The sequence below is a fragment of the Chrysochloris asiatica genome, unplaced genomic scaffold (assembly GCF_000296735.1).
Source record: "Chrysochloris asiatica unplaced genomic scaffold, ChrAsi1.0 scaffold00070, whole genome shotgun sequence".
NCBI classification, from domain to species: domain Eukaryota; kingdom Metazoa; phylum Chordata; class Mammalia; order Afrosoricida; family Chrysochloridae; genus Chrysochloris; species Chrysochloris asiatica.
In genome coordinates this window covers 14,211,551-14,230,417 of record NW_006408588.1, presented here as the reverse complement: position 1 = coordinate 14,230,417, position 18,867 = coordinate 14,211,551, and the positions used below count along the sequence as shown (strand labels likewise).

The following is an 18,867-nucleotide window of genomic DNA, read 5'->3' as shown; positions in this document are numbered from 1 at the left end:
AAAAAAAAAAAGAAAAACTAACAATTGTTGGCAAGAATATAAAGAAACTGGAACCCTCAAACATTGTCAGTAGGAATATAAAATAGTGTAGTCACTACAGAAAACAGGTCTGTGCTTCCTCAAAAAGCTAAACATAGAATTATCGTGTTGTTGTTAAGTGCCTCTGAATTGATTCCAACCCATGTTGTTGTTTCTAAGTGCTGCTGAGTCGATTCTAACCCACAGCGACCCTGTATGGGGTTTCCTAAGAGCAGCTGGTGAGCTTGAACCACCAACCTTGAAGTTCAACGGACTGTGCAGTTTCACGCATTAACCACAGCGCCAGTGAGCTTGAACCACTGACCTTTTGGTTCAAACCGACTTTGCAGTCCAGCGCATTAACTCACAGCGCCACACCAGGACTCCAGACTTACCCTATGACTCATCAAGTCCATTCCTTAGGGAATTACACAAAAGGACTGTAAACAAGTATTCAATTAAGTATTTGAACATCAATGTTGATAGCAGCACTGTTTACAATCGTCAAAAGATGGAAATAACTCAAATGCCTATCAACAGAAAAGTGGATAAACAAAAAGCAGTCTGTCCATACAATGAAAATTATTCAACTATAAAAAGGAAGTCCTAGTATTTGTTACAACATAGACGACTCTTGAAAACACGCTAAATGGAAAAAGCCAGACACAAAAGGTCATATACTTTTTATACTATATACATTTATATGAAATATTCAGACAAGTTAAATTCATAAAGACCGAAAGTAAGTGTGTGGTTACTAAAAGCCAAAGGGGAGGCATATAAGGAATGGCTGCTTCCTGGGTATGACCATGTCCCCTTTGGAGATGATGAAAATGCTTTGGAACTAAACAGAGGTTTATGCAAAATTCATTCCGTTCATACCTTTCCACACTTTCTAGAAAAGAAAAAGGCTCTAATATTTTCATTTGCTCTGCCCTTCCAAGTTATAGGAGGCTCTTGGCAATTAAAAATGGCAGTTCCCGAATTTCACCCACTGAGCTGAAGACAAATTTTCTATTCGCTGTAGCAAGGCACTTCATTTCTTTATGGAAATGGCTACCCTCATTCCCAACAAAAAGGATGCTTCTAGTGCATTAGTGAGAAGAAAACAAGGTAGGAGAAAGTACTTCTTAGAAAATATACCTTCTGGATAAATGAAACAAAGACTGTCAAATTCAAACAATGGTTTGGAGCAATGACACACACAAATCCCTCATTCAATAAATTACCTTGCTCAACAAGAAAATCCAATTAATGAAAATTTCATACCGAATGCTTTGTCCAGTTAAAAAAAACAAACACTGAAGGAGGTAAAAGTTTAGTGGTGTGGCACTGTGGGTTAATGTGCTAGACTGCAAGGCCGGTTTGAACCACAAGGTCGGGGGTTCAAGTTCACCAGACGCTCCTGGGAAACCCTATACAATGTTTCTATGAATCGGAGTTTACTGAACAGTACTTAACAACAACAAGTAAACACCAGAGCAGGGTGGGGAGTCAAAGCTGAGCATGTAGCTAACCTGATATGTGAGGAACATGCTGTAATACAGAGTGTTGCAAATCTGGAGTTCCCACACGTTTCCATGTAAACCCCAGGGTCTACTGTATAAAAGGACTATGACTGTCTTCTGAAAGGGAGAGGGAGGGTGCTATTTTTATGTATACACAAAGGTTAAAAATATAGGCAGTTCCAACAACATATTCAAGTTATATTTAACTGCGCTTAGCAATAGTCTCTCTGTGCGTGAGCATCTTATTAGTAATATGTACTACATACAATGTTACAGCACATAATTTTGCTGATGTTATCATTCTCAGATTGTCCACTCACAGATGTTCAATTTTATGATTTACGGTTTAAAACAGTACCAATTTAGTTTTGTTTGAAAACATGGGCTCAAACATTGATTGCTTTGCTACAGTTGATAAACAGATTACCACAAATATAAAAGGGGCTTCAAAAAGTTCATGGAAATTTTTCATTATTTTTGAAATCCATTTTTCCACGAACTTTTGAAGCCCCCTAGCAAGAACAAAGAAAGGGCCATACAAACAACTCTCGGTCATTTCCTAGCTAGAAATGTCATCCCCTAGGGGTAACCCAGGGATAACCCAGATGATCCAGAACCTCCCACAAGTGGAGTCATTGCTATCAATGACAAAACACCAACTTCATTCAACTCTTGTCAGAGTCAATTTTTATGATCTGCTATTTTATGTATGTATTAAAATATATCTGTAAATTTCTATCAGGGCTTGGAACTGTTTTTTTCTGGTATAGTCATGGCCAAGAAAGAGAAACTGGAATAGGTCTGAATGTGTAAAATGTAGGTATACTAGCACTATAACCTGAAATGGAAATATTATGGTTGACACGCTACTAGAAATTAAATTTCCCTCTTAGAAAACAAGGGGAGCAGGCATGTTGCATGGCAAGCAAGTCTCTTGACTGGTAGAGTCTGAAACAACAGTGCCCTGCTCAAAGATGGCAGCTGACTGTGGATACACTGCTTTCTCCAGGGTCCTGACAAGAATCCAATCATCTGAACCAGGCCGCTGAAAGGGCTCACTACGCTTCTTTTGACTCTCCCACTCCAGAGTTTCTACCTGTAATTTTTGCCATCTCATTTATTGTACCAGTACATCCATTCTATGTAAATTCAGGTCTGTTCTTATTTTACTGTGTTGTGCAGTGAATTATTTAGTGTCTCTTCTAGCTAGGTCTTTATAACTCCACCGAAGGACTCTTTCCTGATGAGTCTGGTTAAAAGAAGGTTGGGGAAGATGCTGACAGGATTATATGGTTCAGTTATGAATGTTCACAGGGTTAATTGTGATTGTAAAAACTTGGTCAATTTTGCCATCCTGCTGGGTATGAAATGTGCCATTTTGGTGGTATGAGTGAGGCTGTGAGCACCTTTGCTTGACTAACCACACTTGCCTCCATCTGACCTCCAGTTCTTGGGACTTGTATCAGTGGCCTGACCTGATGTGTCAACTTCCACAGCTCTGTGAGCCAACAGCCTGGGAGCATCCACCAGACTGACGTCTGAACTGCAAAGCTGGGACTTGCCAGACTGTGTGAGCCATTTCCTTGACAGTCAGTGAGTACTGTGAGCCTTTGCAGTGAATTGCGTAACCTTGGTATGTGGGGGGAGATTACTAAGGGGAGGGATTATGGAGTAGTGTGGCGCAGTGGGATTAAGCACACTGGACCGCAGGGTCAATTTGAATGTCAAGGTTGCCAGTTCAAACTCACCAGCCACTCTTCGGAAACCCTATATATAATAGGGTCTCTATGAGTCGGAACTGACTCAACGGCACTTAACAACAATAACTGCAGCACTTTAGGGAAGTCAGACATGTGGGATGTCTTTAACCTTCACCTCATAGGAACCAGACTCATGTTGATCCTTCTAGAAGAAATTATCGATGCAAGTGCCAGGTGTGTACAAACTTACTAACCTAATACCTGATGACAAGAAAAGCCACACCGTCAGATGGTGCTAAGACATTTATCTATCAGGGAAAGATGCGGTGCCTCCGGATGCTCAGCCATTGAAACTGAGGGTACACAGCTGAAAACTGCTTCCTACACACAGGAACATTACGAGGAGGTTATTACAGAATTGCTGAGATATTTCATAGTGGATGGCTATAAATGTAATACTGCATACCAAAGACAGGCTTTTGTGAAACAAAGTCCTGTCTTGTTATAAATCGTTAATTGGGTACTGTCTGTTCTACAGAAGGAAACTTTGTAAGCTATTTAGAAACAGGTGAAACACGACTAAATTGTTCCAAAACTTAAACTACGAGAATTCTTAAATCTCAAAAATTTCCACCTGAAAAAAGATTGAACATGGAGAGAGTCAACCTATGGTTTATCCTCTGTTGATTTTATAAGCCAACAAGTCTTCCTTTATTTCTACTTCAAGGTGGTGGTGAGATTAATTAAGACCTTCCCCTACTGTTCATGTAAGGCAAACTTACTGTTCTTCCTGTGTTTACATTAAAGACAGGAAGCCACTTCCCTGCTATTTCTCTGCTAACCATGAAAACATAAAATGGGACTTTTCAGGTTAAAGACGATTCTTTTTCTTCTACCTACAACTGAGTTGTTTATTTGCATGTGTGTGTCTCCTCTCTCACATATACACACACCTCTGGTCACTATGATTACATAAATTCAAAAGACTGTGAACTTTTCATTGCTGTCACCACCATCACAATACTATTCACAGAGTAAACAATTATTGAATGACTAATATGTGCCAAGCACTCTTCTAATACACAATAGTAAACAAAATGTTAACAGTAATCCCTGACAGTATGGAATTTAAATTCTGATGAAAAAGATAAATGAGATAAATGTACAAAATATAAAGTTATATAGTGAAAAAAATGCCAAAGGAAACAAAAACCAAGCAAAAACAGGGGGATGTAAAATGCTGGCATTATGGCCAGGGTAGAACAGAGGATGAAAGATGGGCTTTCCAGGCAGGGTAACAATGAGGTAGGAGTGTGCTTGGTGTGTCTAAGGAATAGTCAAGAAGCCAGTGTGGCTACACCAGAAGGAGTAATGGGGTCAGGCAGGAAGAGATGACGTCAGGAAGGTAACAGAGATTGTGATGAGAAATGGGTGAATCAGGATTTGCTGATGAATCCCACATGGCATGTGACAGAAAGAAGAACCAAGGGTAATTCCAAGATTTCTAGCCTAATCAACATGGCAGAAGATACCTGTCATGAATGGAGAAGAGCAAGAGGGCTAGCTGGAACTTGGACATTGGCTACCCAAAATGGGAAGGGGGCTAACAAAGGCAAGAAGTGACTGGCTTACAAGTTTTCAAGAGGGAACCTAGATCCAGAGGACAAGGAGAAAGGTAGAATCTCTACTGGGAAGTATCTAATCTGTCTGGGCGGGCTGATGAAAGGAGATTGGGATAGGTCCCTTGTGGTACAATGGTGAATATTTATTATCAGGACTGACTTCAAGGGTTGGAAATGTAAAGGTGGACGTTTTGTAGAAAAGGAGGGGAGTGATTGACTTTGCAGGCCAGGAGCAGAGGTCCCTGGGACCATCAAGGGAGACGAGTGGAGAGCGAGACCCTACCCAGAGAAAACAGTGACTCCAGAGATGGAGGCATAGATGATGACGTGGAGAGATGGAGCGGCTGGGGACTCTAGACCCCAGGGAGAGGGGCTGTGTGCTGACAACCGGGGGTGGGGTTGTGGGGGGGTTGTGGGGGCAGGCTTGCAGGGTATACCCTTTGGTTGGTTGATGATGCATGGAGGGGATTGTAGCCATGGCAATGAAACAATACACAATAGGATGAATGTAAAGCTAATGTTCTCCCATATAAACTATCACATAATTCACAATAAAACATTAAAAAAAAAAAAAAGATGGCTAGCTGGTTGGGACAAGCTGTCAACTCAGTTTTAGACCTGTCAAGTTTGAGATGCCTATGTAGAAATGTCAATGGACAACTAGATACACAGTCCTAGATTTCAGTGGGGGAAGTCAGTTCTAGAGTTAAAAATCTGGAAGCTTTCAGTTCACAGTAGGTATTTAAAGACCTTCACCAAGGGAATGAGTACAGAAGAGAACAGGTCTGAGGAGCGGCAGGTGAGCTTGAACCACCAACCCTGCAGTTCAAACAGCTTTGTAGTCTGGCACATTAACCCACAGCACCACACCAGGACTCCTCCAGACTGGGTAGGACTATGGAAATGTGAAGTGTTTGTGGTCCACCAAGGGGATTGGACGGCTTGTTAGTACTGTACATTAAAAGGCAGGGCAACCTTATGGGAATGGGATTATGGAAATAAATTGTATGGATTGGTCATCCATACAATTAAAATAGGCAACCCAAAGGCAGGAAAAGGGATTTTACTACATCCAGAAAGAAGAGACGGGAAAAGAACATGTCCTTTGGGCCCAAATCTCTTTCTCAACCCAGGAAACAGCTGTGACAACAGAAACAATAGTGTCACAGAGAAGCAGTGGCAGCAGAGTCAGGTGACCAGGAGGACATGGTGCAGTGGGTGTTCAAACACACTGGGAGAAAGCTGAGCATTTGGGCAAGAGGCTTGCTGGAGGGCGGGGATGTCTTCAAGCACTTGATGAGAGCTAATTTCACAGATCCACAGGACTAGAGCTGAGCACATTATAGGTGCGCTTCTGGGCATTTAATCAGCAGAGCTAAAAGAACTTTTTTACACTTGCCTCAGCAGACTCAGAGAATCAGAGGGAAGCATGCCTGAGGGCCTGGGTGACAGGAGGCTATCCGGATCAAAGAACCATATCCTGAATCATTCCAGAATGTGAATTATGGCCTATTGCTTCCCTAAAGTGGAACTTGGCCTGCAAACCACAGTTTGAGCCCACCAATCACTCGGTGGGAGATCGATAAGGCTTTCTGCTCCCGCAACGATGTAAAGCCTCGGGGACCCTATACAGGGTCCCTATGAGTCAGAACTGACTTGATGACACTTAACAACAACAACTTCTCTAATAAACCCCCTCAATATATGGTATGTGTGGTGTGTGCAGTCAGTGCAACAAATTACCAAAGCCTGCACCGATGCAGAGCGTGCCACAGGAGCGAAAGTTGGTGTCAGAATTGGTAAAAAGATAGGAGGATGGAGGTAGGTCTGACCTAGGCCACACAGAAATCAACCATGAGCTGCTGATGGTAGTTCTATCTTCCCCCTCATGACTGGTGGTGTTATGTGCTGACCAGTCGGTTCCACCTCACAGTGGCCCTATGTACCAAAGACGAAACCCTGCCAGGTCCCGCACCATCTTCACAACTGCATGTTTAAACCCATTGCTGCTGCCACTGTATCAGTCCATCTAATTGGGGATCTGCCTCTTTTCTGCTGACCCTTCACTTTATCAAGCTTGATGTCCTTCTCCAGGGAATGGACTTTCCTAACAACATGTCCAAAGCAATAGAGACGAAGTGTCACCATGTCAATTCCAAGGGGTAATCGGGTCATACTATCCCCCCCCCCCCCATTCTTTCAGCAGTCTATGGTTTAGTCAATGTATTTTACCAACACCAGAGTTCAAATGCATTGATTCTTGTATGGGCCTCCTAATGTATTGTCAACCTTTCACATGCATTATGAGGCCACTGAAAATACCATGGCTTCACAACAGCAAAAAAATAACGACAGCCTACATACCCATTTAAACTTTTGTACATATAAAATAATATGCAACCATGAAGGATAAGGGTGAATCTATGGAACATCTCATAACATGGATGAACCTGGAGGACATTATGCTGAGTGAAATTAGTCAATCACAAAAGGACAAATACTGTATGAGACCACTATTGTAAAAAACTCAAGAAAAGGTTTTCATGCTAAAAGAAACATTCTTTGATGGTTACCAGGGGTAGAAAGGAAGAGAGTAATTCACTGGCTAGAGCAGGGGTGGGGAACATGGGCCTGCAGGCCTATAAGGCTCACAATATCATTTGGTCTGGTCCAAGGGAACTGTAGTTCCTTGGGATGACTGAATTAAATGTTTGACCATATAGAACAGGATAATTTTTTAGGTGATAATGTTGGAGGATGTGTGAATGATATAAATTTTGACCAAAAAAGGTTTCCCAACCCTTGGCTCCAGGGTAGACATGTTAATTAGTTACTAGGTTGACAGGGAGGGCAATAGACAAGAATAGGGAAGTTGGTAGAAGAATGATGAAGACACAGGGAGGTATGTAAGGGACAGGGGTAATCAGTGTTATATATATAACCTTGGAATAATAGCGTTCTGCAGATAAATACAAGGACAGATACACAGGCTGAACCAGTATGGGAAAAGGAGTATATACACAAATATTTAAGGCTTTGAAACAGGATATTTGTACATGAATATTACCTTTGCTGCAAATACACCTATGACTGTGGTGGAGCATACAGCAGGCAAAATGATGAAAATGTCCTTCCTGTTTTTGTTGTTGTTAGGTGCCGTTGAGTCGGTACCGACTCATAGCAACTTTATGCACAACAGAGACACTGCCCAAACCGGAACCAACCTCACAACTGTTGCTACGCTTGAGCCCACTGCTACTGCCACTGTGCCAATTCATCTCGTGGGGGGAGAGCTTCTAACTTTTTCTCTGATCCTTCACTTTACCAAGTATGGTGCTGTTCCCAAAGTCCTGGTCCCACCTGATACTATGTCATAAGTATTAGAGACAAAGTCCACCATCCTGGCTTCGAAGAACATTCTGACTGTACTTCTTCCAAACCAGATTTGTTTATATGTTTGGCAGTCCATGGTACTTTTCATATTGTCCTCCAACACCACAGCTCAAATGCATAGTCACTGTCCACTATCACATTCATATGTTGTTAATGAAAATACCATAGCTTGGGTCTAGCGCACCTTAGTTCGCAAACTGACATCTTTGCCCTTGAACATTTTAAAGAGGTCTTGTGTAAAATGGTTAAAGTGAATAGAGGTAAATATTGTTAACTTTTAGTACATGGAGGAGTTTGCAATCATTGTAATGAAGCAAAGTATAATTTGCTGTATGTAAAACTGATGCTGTGCTCTGTAAACCTTCACTTCATTCACTACTTACTAACTAGCCTCTCCTCACATAAAGCAAAAATAAAACAGACTGGGAAAAGAAACATTGTACTCTAAAACACCACTAGTAATGGGATCAAGGTATAAAGAATTACACAATTTATATTAAATAGAACAAATTTACACTTACTTATCTTTATTAGAGGGGCTATGTGATTCAGTTCTACCCAAAGAAACAAGAGTATTTTCCTATAAAGAAGAACTAGAAAAAGGAGTAAAGGAACCCTAGTAGTGTAATGTGTTAGGAGTCAGGCTGCTAACCACGAGGTCAGCAGTTTGATTCTACCAGTCACTCCACAGGAGAAAGAGGAAGCTTTCTGCTCCCATAAGCATTCACAGTGTCACTATGAGTCTGACCGGACTCCAGAGCACATCATCACAGCAGCAGCAGGAGGAGGAGTTAAACTGGGCTCTCTTCTTTAATGGAATGAAGGAGAAAAGGAAGTGGTGGTGGACTCTCTCCTCATGAAGTGAAAGGAGGAAGTGGCAACATCCTATTTGCATTTTATGATTCCAGGCAAGCACTAGGACTCACTAAGCTTAACACTAAAATTTGTCTTCCTCTCTCACCATACCCAATCCTGAAAAACACATGATCTACCATACGGCTAAATGACCTTTACTGTCCCTTTAAAAGCTGAACTTCTCTGTAAGAAAATGGCAGAGTCCAGTTGTTTAAACAGCTCAACAGTTATCTGTTGGGAAATCCTATTGAAACTAACTCAGATAATGTAGTACAGTGTTTGGTGAATAAACTGCGCTCTGTCCCATATTCACAAGTAAGTCAAAAAGTGTTGCTACTAGGGTTCCAATTCACATATGCATGAGTTTATTCCAAGCAAAACGTGTTTACACATGTTTCTGCGATCAGCGTATGGCTGCAGACATGTTCTCTCAGTAATACTATCTTATCTTAGTCTCATTTAGGTGCCTTCAAAAATAGAGGCTTCCGAGGGGATCTACTATTGTTGTAAGTACTGTCGAGTCGTTTCCAGCTCACTGTATAGCGTTTCCACTGTATAGCTGGTGGGTTTGAGCTGCTGACCTTGTGGTTTACAGTCCAGTACTAATCCTATAGTTGTTGTTGTTGTTAAGTGCCGTCGAGTCGGTTCCGACCCATAGCGACCCTGTACAGGGTTTCCGAGGCTGTAAATCTTTACGGGAGCAGAATGCCTCATCTTTCTCCCGCGGAGCGGCTGGTAGTTTCGAACTGCTGGCCTTAAGGTTCGCAGCCCGATTCGTAACCACTACGCTACCAGAGCTGTTAAATTCAAAGCAAAGAGATCAACCATTTTTGGGGGATTCCAAAAAGGTTATCATGATAGATTTTCTCAGAGGACACAGGATGCTCACAGGGACTTAAGGGGATGAAGTTTTAAGAAAATTGAAAACTGCACTGATGAGAAAAAGGCCAGGAATATTGGGGGCAAAAAGTTTTTCCCATCTCAACAATGTACTTACTCATTCTTCAATGACACCATGGGCTGTCCTAAGAGAATGTCATTGAGAAACCTTATCCCATCTACCCTCCACCCCTGATTTTGCCCTATCAGACTTCTTTCAAATTCAAAAAAACATTTCAAAGAACCCTTGATTTAAAGCCCTTGGAAGAGTTAAAAGTGCCTTTCTCACATGGCATATATCAAAGAGGCGATTTCATTGGGGAAGAATCAGAGAGGTGGAAACATCACATCTTCAGTAGAAGTGCATAGACCCAGATGGAATATATCAAGATACAATAGTTTCACATTTTGATACTTTTATTTAATACAGATTTCTATGATTTTGAAGGAATAATTTTTTTTTTTTACTTTCCCTTATATCTCTTCCTGTTAATTCCCTCAAGAATGATTTCCTGACTAACCCTATGTTACTGATTACTTGTTTGCACTATGTTGTTATTGTTGTTAAGTGCCACAGAGTCGATTCTGACCCATAGTGACCCTGTATGGAGTTTCCAAGGAGCAGCTGGTGAGCTTGAACCACCAACCTTGCAGTTCAAACGACATTACAGTCTGATGCATTAGCCCACAGTGCCACACCAGGACTTGTTGTTAGATGTCATCAAATCAATTCTGACCATATATACAACAGAACGAAGCATTGCCCTGCCCTGCCCTGCCCTGCACCATCCCCACAATTATTGTGACATTGGAGCCAACTGCTGCTGTCACTGTGTCAATTCATCTTGCTGGGTTTCTTCCTCTTTTTCACTGACCCATGCATGATGTCGTGTTTCAGGAACTGATCCCTTCTGATAGTATGTCCAAAGTATGAAAGACACAAAGTCTTACCACCCTTACTTTTTGCTCTATATCTTCATATAATTCACACACTTTCTATCTATTTGTATTAGTCTAGTCCCTGGTGTGGGGCTGTGGGTTAATACGCCAGACTGCAAAGCCGTTTGAACTCCAAGGTCGGTGGTTCAAGCTCACCAGCTGCTCCTTGGAAACCCTATACAGGGTCGCTATGGGTCAGAATTTACTGGATGACACTTGACAACAACAACAACATTCCTTTTCAGGGACTTATGATGCGGCATTGTGGGTTAATGTGCTGGACTACAAAGCAAGTATGAACCACAAGGTTGGCAGTTCAAGCTCACCGGTCGCTCCTTGGAAACCCTATACAGGGTCGATATGGGTGGGAACTGACTCGACAGCACTTAACAACAACAACAACATTCCTTTACAGGAGTCATGGTGCTGTAGGTTACTGCACTAGACTGCAAAGTCAGTTTGAATTGCAAGACTGGTGGTTCAAGCTCACCAGACGTTCCTTGGACACCCTATATAGGGTCGCTATGGGTTGGAACTGACTCAATGGCACTTAACAACAATTCCTTTACAAAAGAGACCTGGTGTGGGGCTGTAGGATAAGCACTGGACTACTAAATGCTAGGTCAATGGTTCAAACCCACCAGCTACTCCTTGGAAACATGGTAGAGAGTTGCTTTACATCAGAACTGATTCAACAGCACTAAAAACCAACAACATACCTTTGCAAAAGCCAATGAATTTGAAGTGTTTGTGTTTCGGTGATGACGGTGAGTTTGGTTTGCTTACATTAGGTATATGACATGAGCGAGATTCTTTCCTTTCATACATTCTCTGCGCCGGCCTCTCCTTCCCACCACGACATGACCACTCTCCATTCCCTTACGTTTCCTCTACCTGCTGCATTTCCTGGCTCCTTTCTTCAGTGGTCAACTTGCCATTGTCACAGCTGTAACTCTAACAGCCCACAAAAGTGTGAGGAATGCACAGATAATCGTAGCTTCTGAATCCCTGCACTACAGTGAAGCCATGCAGCAGTTCTGCAGTAGAAAGGCCAGAGGGTCTGCATCCATAAACATCAAAGCCAAGAAAACCCCGGGGGGCACGACCACTCTGTCACATCGGGTTGCTATGAGTTGGAATCAACTCGATGCACGCAATAACAGTAACACTCTCTGTTCTAACCTAGTGCATTCCCTGGGTTGGGGACAGCTGCTCCATACTTACATGCCAACAACAAACAACCTAGTTTTATTTTTCATGAAATCAGACATTTTCCACCCTGATTGTGTTTAGTGAGAACAGGTGATACGTGTATGTTATACAAAGCTCCAGAGGGAAAAGGATTACACACAGAGAGTGGAAGTGCTGTGAATGAAAGCCTCCTCCCCAGAGGTCACCACTGTCATCTCTGGTTTCCACTACTGGACTAGCTTCCACTGCTGTGGGATAATGCACTGGACAGCACGGTCAGTCTGAACCACAAGGTCAGCAGTTCAAACTCACTAGTCATCCTTGTTTTATAGCTTGTATGGTTGAAGAGAGGAGCTCATTTGTGAACCACACAACTCCAACAGGTGGCGAGCTCCTAAAAGCTCATGGAACAATTCCATTGTCTTTCTATTTCCAATTTTCCACGAACTCTTTGTAATCCCTCTTACATAACATGTCTATAAGACCACATATCGTGGATTCTAATAGAACATAAGCTTTTCAAAAGATTGTGGACACAGCTTAGGGACAACGTGTTACTAAGGAGAGAAAGACCTTGACTTTAAATACCTCACAGACCTGTGTTTTAGCACCAGCTCTGACACTAAGTGTTAGAGGAAACACTACTGTCAAGTTTAGCTTTCTTATCAATAAAATAGGGATAGTGCTGCTTAACTCATTAGGTTCTCATCATGATGAAATTAAAAACGACATGCTAAATGCTTTAATTTAACCTTATTTTCAACTTTCTTGAAAGAATATTTTCATTTAGCTGCATCTGGAAATTTTTTTATTCTAATATGCACCCAAACTTATTAAAAAAAAAAAAGTTAAAATACTCAATTTCTATGAAAGGCTTCCATTTACAGACTCAAAAGACTCTCTAACAATTACCTTTTGTTCTTCTCTTTCTGTTGCATGGTGACACTTTTCAATTCTCCAATGCCTCAAGAAATCTCGAAGATATCCAAATAGGGTAAGTACACCATACCCCACATATGTAAGCACAGCAACCAGCATCGGTGTTTCTTCAAAAGCTTCGTTAAACGGTCTTTTATACAGTCCTCCATTTTGTGTAACATGATGGATCTAGAAGAGAAGTTTAAAATGTTTAAAAATACTGCTACTTAAAATCTAAGTTGAGACTTTAGTATTTAATCAGTTGTTGTTAAGTGCCATAGAATCAAATTCAGATGCATAGTGACCCTGTATAAGGTTTTCAAGGGGCGGCTGGTGAGCTTGAAATGCTGACTTTGCAGTTCAAACCGACCTTGCAGTCCAGTGCATTAACCCACAGTGCCATACCAGGGCTCCATTTAATCAATAACTTTCAAAACACTATGATCTAAGCAAAGCATAACTGGTTTTTGTTTTGTTTTTTATTTATTTATTTTTCTTAAATGTTTTATTGTGGCAAAGCATAACTGTTTTAAAAGACATAATTTCTAAGTTAAATATACTTAAATGATAAGCTAAAATAATACAGCCTAAGAACAATCTCTAACATTAACTTTTATCGTTATGTGCATTTTACAAAATCATTCCTAAAATGTATCCTAAAAACAGTACGTTAGAGCTTATAGATGAAGTGATCAAAATTAAAATTCAGTGTTAGATTGTAAACTAGAATTTCTGTTAATATTTTACTGCCACACATTCTTAAGGCCACCCATCCATAGTATTTCAAATAACAATGCTGTTACACCTCTGTGGAAACATCTGATTCATACTTGCCTCTGCCCTCAGTGATAGCACAAATAAATCAGGCACAAAAATGAAATGCTTCAGTATTGTGTTAAAGAGAAGAAAGACAAAGAAAATAAAATCTCAAGCAAGGGAAACCCTGAGTGGCCCTTACCTACTAAGATTCAGTAAATGGTATTCGTTCCCCTTTCACCATTTCTAAACACTATGACTGCCCTGCCCGTGGTTTGATCTTCTGGGATATATGAGTTTTAACAGCTATACACCAAACTACTTTTGAGCTTGTATCTTAAAATAGTTTACTTTTTTATCAACGTCAATGGAAATCTGTGTTCTACAGAAGAACTCTACTAGAGAAGAGGTTTGAGTAGGTTAGTGTGCTAACTCTAGTCTGAACTCTGGAAACAATTGGAGGTAAGGTGGCTGGACAATCAAAATCTCCTAGGCACATCTGTTGTTATTGTTTTAACTGCTACCAAGTCAGTTCCAAACCATAGCGACCCTGTACAGGGCTTCTAAGGAGCGTCTGGTGAGCTTAAACTACCTCGGATGTTGTAGTTCAAACTGACTTTGCAGTCCACAGCATTAACCCACAGCCCTACATCACCACTGTTGTTAGGTGCCATTGAGTCGGTACTGACCCATAGCGACCTTACGCATAGCAGAATGAAACACGGCCAAACTCACTACACCAGGACTACTAACAAATAAAAATTATACTAGCATTAAGAAAAAGCCCAAAGAAAGATCAGAAATATGGAATGGGGTTTCCGTTAAGAGCCACTGAGTCGGTTGTGACTCATAACGACCCTGTATGGGGTTTCCAAGGAATAGGTAATGGGTTTGAATCACTGACCTTGTGCTTATCCTACAGTGCCACACAAATGATAACAATTTTTTTTCCAATTTCTATGTTACCATTGTTAAATGCTGTCGAGTCGGTTCCAACTCATAGAGACCCTGTATAGGTGGATTTGAGCTGCCAATCTTGTGGTTCACAGTCCAGTGCTGATCAATCCTACAGCACCACACCAGGAGTCCAAAAATTTCTATAGCTAGATACAATTTAACAGATACACACATACAAGTACTAAATATACTCTGGAGTAATGTACTCAGTAATATAAGTTTGGGAACGCTACCAGAATGCTTCAAGTGAGACATCAGTTTTGAAACTGTCTTATTTGACAAGGAAGGAAAAGGCATTCGGATAGGCATGATCCAAGGCATCTGCTGGTATCAGTTCAATACGATGGTCTGAATAAGAACTTTTAAAAAACTATTTGTAAAATGGGTTCCAGGCTTCACCAATCTCTTCTCCCAAAGGGGTGAAAAAGACTGTGACAATATTCAGTAGTTAAACTTTTATACAGGAGTAAGGAAGGCTGTAATGTGCATGGAACAGAATCACTACAAAGGGTCCAATATTTGAAGGTATAAAATTGTTTTAAATTGAACAATTCATAAAGAAGTATTAAACTGGGCAAAGTAAAATGAAAAGCATTTTTTAATAAAAGAAAAAAATTTTTCTGATCATCTCTTTAAAAAAACTGTAATAAAAATGTTTTGCTATGTCAAATTCCAGTGCCAAGCTTTCCTTAATCCAAAAGCTGTTTAAAGGATTTATGGTCAAATGAACATACAGAACTAGTAAAAAGCTCTGCTAATCCCAGTCTCTAACTAATAGGTAACCAATTTACATGCCAGGAATGCTGTGGGTGGATCTCTCTATAAAAGATATCCACCTTGATTTGAGGCACACCCAAACCAGCATGACCAAGTAAATTCATACTGTTGGTACAAGTATCTAGAAAGACGGAAGTTAAATCACTAAGTTTTCTTTAAAATACTGTATGAGTCTCTGACAGTCTTACTTAGAATTAAATGCATTTTTAGGAACTGAGGTTCACGTACGAAATGATTTTTGGAATGTGGCCTCAATCAAAACACTGGTGACTCTAATCATGGTGCTGTTGGGTGCTACCCAGCTGATTCCAACTCTTCAGCGACTCCATGTGACAGCCAAGAGCTGCCCTTTAGGGTTTTCTAAGCTATAATCCTTACGGGAACATATTGCCAAGTCTTTTTCCCCTGGAGCTACTGAGTGGATCTGAAAACCTTTCAGTTAGCAGCCAAGCACTTAAACATTGTGCGACCAAGACTCCACTCTGATCATGCAATAGCTGGAAGGCAGACTGATATGCAAACCTCTCACAGATGGGAAAGTCATCTATCTAACTTGTACAGAACAAAACTATTTGACCTTTTTCAAATACTGATGTTAAATTTTCTTAGTCATAGTTCACACACTAATAATGTGAATTACCATCTTATATATGTATAGTGTTCCATGACCATTGTATTTAGGTCATTATTGCTTACCTAGCACCCAGGATAATGCTTATTGATGTTGTTATGTGCCATGCAGTCAGTTCTGACTCATAGCGACCCTGCACAGGGTTCTGGTAGTTTCGAACTGCTGACTGTGAGATTAGCAGCCCAATGTGTAACCACCTCTATGCTACCAGAGGTCCTAAGGATAATGCTTGTTGGTGGTGGTGAGTACCGTGGAGTCAGTTCCGACTCACAGTGACTCTGTATAGGGTTTCTGAGGCTGTAAATCTTTACGGCAGCAGAAAGCCTCATCTTTCTCCCACGGAACAGCTGGTAGTTTCAAACTGCCGACCTTGAGGTTAGCAGTCTGATTCATAACCACTACACTACCAGAGCTTGTTGTTGTTGTTGTTAAGTGCCGTGGAGTCGGTTCCGACTCATAGCGACCCTACACAGGGTTTCCGAGGCTGTAAATCTTTACGGGAGCAGACCGCTTCATCTTTCTCCCGCGGACCTGCTGGTAGTTTCGAACTGCTGACCTTGCGGCTCACAGCCCGATTCGTAACCACTACGCTACCAGAGCTCCTTTACCAGAGCTTAGTAAATGCTAAATTTATTAAATTTATCCTAAATATGGACTCCTGGTGTTGATGTTGTAGGATTAGCACTGGACCACAAGGTCATTTAAACCGCAAGGCCAGCACTTCAAACCTATCAGCCACTCCTCGGAAACCCTAACTAGGGTTGCTATGAACTGGAACCAACTCGATGGTACTTAACAACAACAATCCTAAATATACTAAATATTATCCTGGGTGTGAGGTATAATAACAAATAGCAGGAATAGGTTGTAGGTTCAAATACCGTAGCTACTTTTCAGAAACCTTTTACAGGGTCGCTATGAGTTGGAACCAACTAAATAGTAGTTAACAACTGATGACAAAAAATAGTAAGTACTCAGTAATGCTCAACATTTGTTGAGCGAATGAAAACACACATGCTCTTTAGCAATAAGTAGCCTGGCTGGCGGCACAGAAAAGATTAAGTAAATTACAATGCCAACAGGGCATTTCTAGGACTCCAACCCAACACCTGTGAGTCTCCAATGGGTAGTCCATGAGATCAGGTTCACTCTGAATAAAATGTGTGCCCCCAACAGAAGATTTCAAATTCTGGGGTCACCATTCAAATAGAGGGTCCTAAAAGGCATTTTCAGTTTTTCTAACTGGACAGTTAATAGGTCAACTAAGTAATAAGAAAAAAATCAGCATATCATGCTTTCTCACTTAAAAAAACAAACAACAGACTCTTCACATGATGATTGACGACTGGGTGGTGCTGGAAGATATGGAAGATAGGCAGAGCCATCTGCTTCCAAAGGGTCACTGCTTTGAAAACCCTAGAAAGCAGCTCTACTTTGTACTCATGGGGTAGCCATGAATCGGAAGCTGCTCTATAACAACCAATAACAACAGTATGTTCACATTGCTGTTTGTTAGTGCCATCGAGTCAGTTCTGACTCAGAGCAAGCCTGTATTAAGGAGACCATAACACGACACTGTTTTAGTACTAATAATCATGGGAAGATTTAACAACTTCAGTCAATACTGAGGTACTTCTGCAGGCTACCATACTGTGGTAGCTTTTGTGTTGTTGTGATTCTGGAAGCTGTACCACCAGTATATTAAATATCATCAGGTTTTTGGAGGACAGGTCTCAGTGGAGCTTACAAAATAAGACTAGGAAAAAGGAGAGGTGGACAACTTTTCGAATGTTTAGCCACTGAAAACGTTATAAACAGCAGTGGAACATTATTGGATAGAGTGCGGAAGATGAAAACATCATGAACATCCTGCGGAGCTGCCGCATCACGTAAGACCATAGGTGGAATCCTGAACTGCATCCAGAATCTTCAGAGGTGGGAAATTTCCACTTGAAAGGACAAGCAGACCAGCCTGGAGCGGCTAGAAGAACAGAAGATACTTCTTCAAAGAAAGACCAACAGGAAAAATACAAAACAATATAGGTAGACTGACTGATTACTGCAAGAATAAGCAAGTTGCTCAAGGCAAGTCGTCGGGTCCCATCAGAGCAAACTCCCTCCCAAGACTAAGACTCAATGAGAATACATGAGCAGACATGTGCTCTGATTGGTGACCACGTTCATCACCAATAAGAGGAAGTAAGGGAAAACAGCAATGAAGCTGCGAGCTAAGCCTTACAACATTCAATAGACTCCTGTGAAACCTAGTGGAGTCCTAGTTGGCCAGCAGTGTGGCAAGACCTGGGGGCTCTTGGGCCCAGAGTCAGTGACATAGCCATAGAGGACTAGAGTGGAGAGTGAAGTGTACAGCTGATAAGAAGAGAGGGCATATATGCACAAGAACACCCACGCTTGCAGACAATATCCACTTGACCTGGCTTCAATGAATGGATGATCAGAGCTCAATTAGAAGAAGAAAGAAGAGGAATAAAAAGAGAAATCTGATACAATTTGATTAACTTGACCTACGCCATGGACTGCCAAAAGAACCAATAGATCTGTTTTGGAAGAAGAGCAACCAGAATGCTCCTTAGAGGCCAAGATGGCTAGGCTTCATCTCTCATACTTTGGACACATTGTCTGGAGAGAACAGTCGCTGGAGAAGGATGTCATGCTGGGTAAGGTGGAGGATCAGAGAAAAAGAGGAAGACCCCCAACGAGAT

The 18,867-nt window shown here is 41.3% G+C and overlaps 1 protein-coding gene across 1 annotated transcript in view; it reads right to left on the bottom strand.

The window, feature by feature from the left end:
* The window catches only part of SPTLC2 (serine palmitoyltransferase, long chain base subunit 2), a 126,407-nt gene that overhangs the window by 84,106 nt on the left and 23,434 nt on the right, over positions 1 to 18,867 (bottom strand). The window contains exon 2 of the mRNA XM_006864764.1: positions 13,018 to 13,212. Within this exon, the coding sequence (XP_006864826.1) occupies positions 13,018 to 13,212 (195 nt within the window). The remainder of the gene's footprint in view (positions 1 to 13,017; positions 13,213 to 18,867) is intronic.